Genomic DNA, 2,500 nt, shown 5'->3' on the forward strand with positions numbered 1-2,500 from the left:
AACAATGCTTTTGAATGTTAGACCATAGAACGTTGGAGTGTCAATTCATCATGCAGTACTGACCCATGGTAAAACATTGTAAGCATAACATACTTCATGCAGTGACTACTCAGCTCTGAAGTATATAAATATCGTGTAACTAAAGTGCTATTGGTAAGAACGTAGAGTATCTATGCTGTGTACTGTATTACAACACAGGTTAGTCACACCAAATTTTTTATATCATTAATAAATTAATTGAAATATTAAAAAATTAATATTTAATACATAATTTGATAACTAAATAATTAAATTAACTAATTAATAAATGTATTATTGGTGTAATAAAGAGTAAAAAATAAGTATGCTAATATATAGAAACAACTATAATGAAATAGACATATGGACATAAAAATTCAACAAACACTTTTGAGAAAGGTTACTGTACATCAAATACGCCTGCAAATTAACTTACGCGTGATAAGATTATTACAAATTAAATATCCAATTTTTGTAGAAATTTGTGTGCAATAGTGTTGAATCTTGACGTCACGCCTGTTTCCATAACTCACACAATGAAGATAAATTTACCAATCACCATCATCTACGTTTAATCAAAGTTTGACAGAGCTTTCTATACCTTATGCTGTTGGAACGTTTTCTTCGTCGAATTACGATCACCACGATGACAAGCAAGATCAGAACAATCGCAACTATACCAATGCTAATACCTGCCCATGTAGCAGATGAGTCTTCTGTCCTTGATATTCCTGAGATTGTAACTAGAATGTAAAGCAGAGAGTCTTTTTAGATGTGGATGTTTGTACTGGCCGGCGTGTGCATGCACTCCTCTATCTATAACGTTGTACTCTTATAGACTGCGTCTTAATTAGAGTATATGAATTTGCACTAAAAATAGGGCAATCCTGACTAACTAATTCGGTACACAAAAATATCAGCTATAAATCTCATTGTCAATATGCAGCCTGTTCAAAAATTTCTTACATAAAATAATATACCCATGCATATAGTTGTTAAGTTTCTACAAAGGCAAATTCATTAGAACGTTAATAATGTCAATCTAAAGAACATAAGATGCTGCAAATTTTAAGAGAGTTTCCATTTGCTTTTCTGTATTAACTTTAATCACATGCCTGTTTGACATGAAGGTCCTGACAGCCCTGCTGGACAGAGGCACGTAAAGGGAGCCGTACAGGTTCCACCGTTTGTACTACAACCGGGATGACATTCAGCTGCAACGTTGACACACGCAAAAATATCATCACACTGAAAGCATAACAATCATGACAAAATGCTTACGTATTGTACACGCAGATCCCGTCCATCCGGACAAGCACTGGCATCGACCCGAACTCGTACACGTTCCCGAGTTCTCGCAAGTAAGGGAGCACACAGCTGCATTCAACCCAGTCTTAGTCACAATTCAGTTTCATTTACCCAGACACAGTACCACTCACGTTTGCATGAGTAGTGCATCTGGCGTCAAAATGATACTACCAGCCCCTCCCCATATTTTCGTATCCTCTTCGGGTCTTCGCACCGTCTACTGGGCTGCTCAGCCCTCGAGAATACGAAAATATGGAGGAGTGTCAGGTGGCATCATTTATGACGCCAGATACACTACTAGAGCTTATAGGAATGGTCAAAATCGGTTGGCAAACTCTAGTTTCTCAACCATTCGGCTATTACCTCTCCAATACAAGCCACTACATTTTCTATCCATCCCAACACCCCATCCTAACACTCCACAAGAACATTGGAAAAACCCGGGGTGCGCTACGGTGGTGCAGCTTTTCCACACTGCTCTAGGCCATCGAATGAGTGCATCAGTCTCGAGTGAATATCTATTTTTCCACCCGAATCATTGCAGATCGATTAAAGATACTACCTACACCAAGATACCAAAAGTTGCCAACAAAGAAACACTATGTGGACCTGTATATAGCAACAAACAGAACACCTTCGCAACTATGTCCTACGTGATAACAGAGGTTGCCAACGAAGAAAAATTATGTGGACATATATAGCGAAGAACAGAACACCTCCACAACTAAGGCCGACCAAGCAATGTCGAAAGTTGCCAAAGAAGAAAAACTATGTGGACGTATATCTAGCGAGAAACACAACATCTTCGCAACCAGGTCGGACCACGCTACCATACGAGAGATTGCAAACTTAGAAATCATATGTGGATCTATGTATAGCGGCGAATAGAATACCTTCGCAACCATGTCCAACCACGCCACCCCAATAACAGAGGTTGCGAACGAAGAAAAACTATGTTGGCCTATATATAGCGAGGAACAGAATACCTTCTCAAACATGTTCGACTACGCTACCTCGCGAGAGGTTCTCAACATAGAAGAACTATGTGGACCTAGACTACGATATAACTCTATATAGCGAGGAAAAACACTTTTGCAACCATGCCCAACGACGCTACCCAAAATGTTTCAAAGAATCCGATCCAAACCACATTCATCGATAAGGGTCTTCGCGC

At 39.2% G+C, this 2,500-nt stretch overlaps 1 protein-coding gene across 1 annotated transcript in view; it reads right to left on the reverse strand.

Moving 5' to 3' along the window:
- Positions 1-2,500, reverse strand: part of LOC134180800 (multiple epidermal growth factor-like domains protein 10) — a 12,176-nt gene that overhangs the window by 557 nt on the left and 9,119 nt on the right. The window contains exons 15-17 of the mRNA XM_062647986.1: positions 1,300-1,395; positions 1,134-1,232; positions 620-761 (exon numbers count right to left, since the gene is read on the reverse strand). Of these exons, the coding sequence (XP_062503970.1) occupies positions 620-761; positions 1,134-1,232; positions 1,300-1,395 (337 nt within the window). The remainder of the gene's footprint in view (positions 1-619; positions 762-1,133; positions 1,233-1,299; positions 1,396-2,500) is intronic.

The sequence above is a fragment of the Corticium candelabrum genome, chromosome 6, assembly GCF_963422355.1.
Source record: "Corticium candelabrum chromosome 6, ooCorCand1.1, whole genome shotgun sequence".
Classification (NCBI taxonomy): domain Eukaryota; kingdom Metazoa; phylum Porifera; class Homoscleromorpha; order Homosclerophorida; family Plakinidae; genus Corticium; species Corticium candelabrum.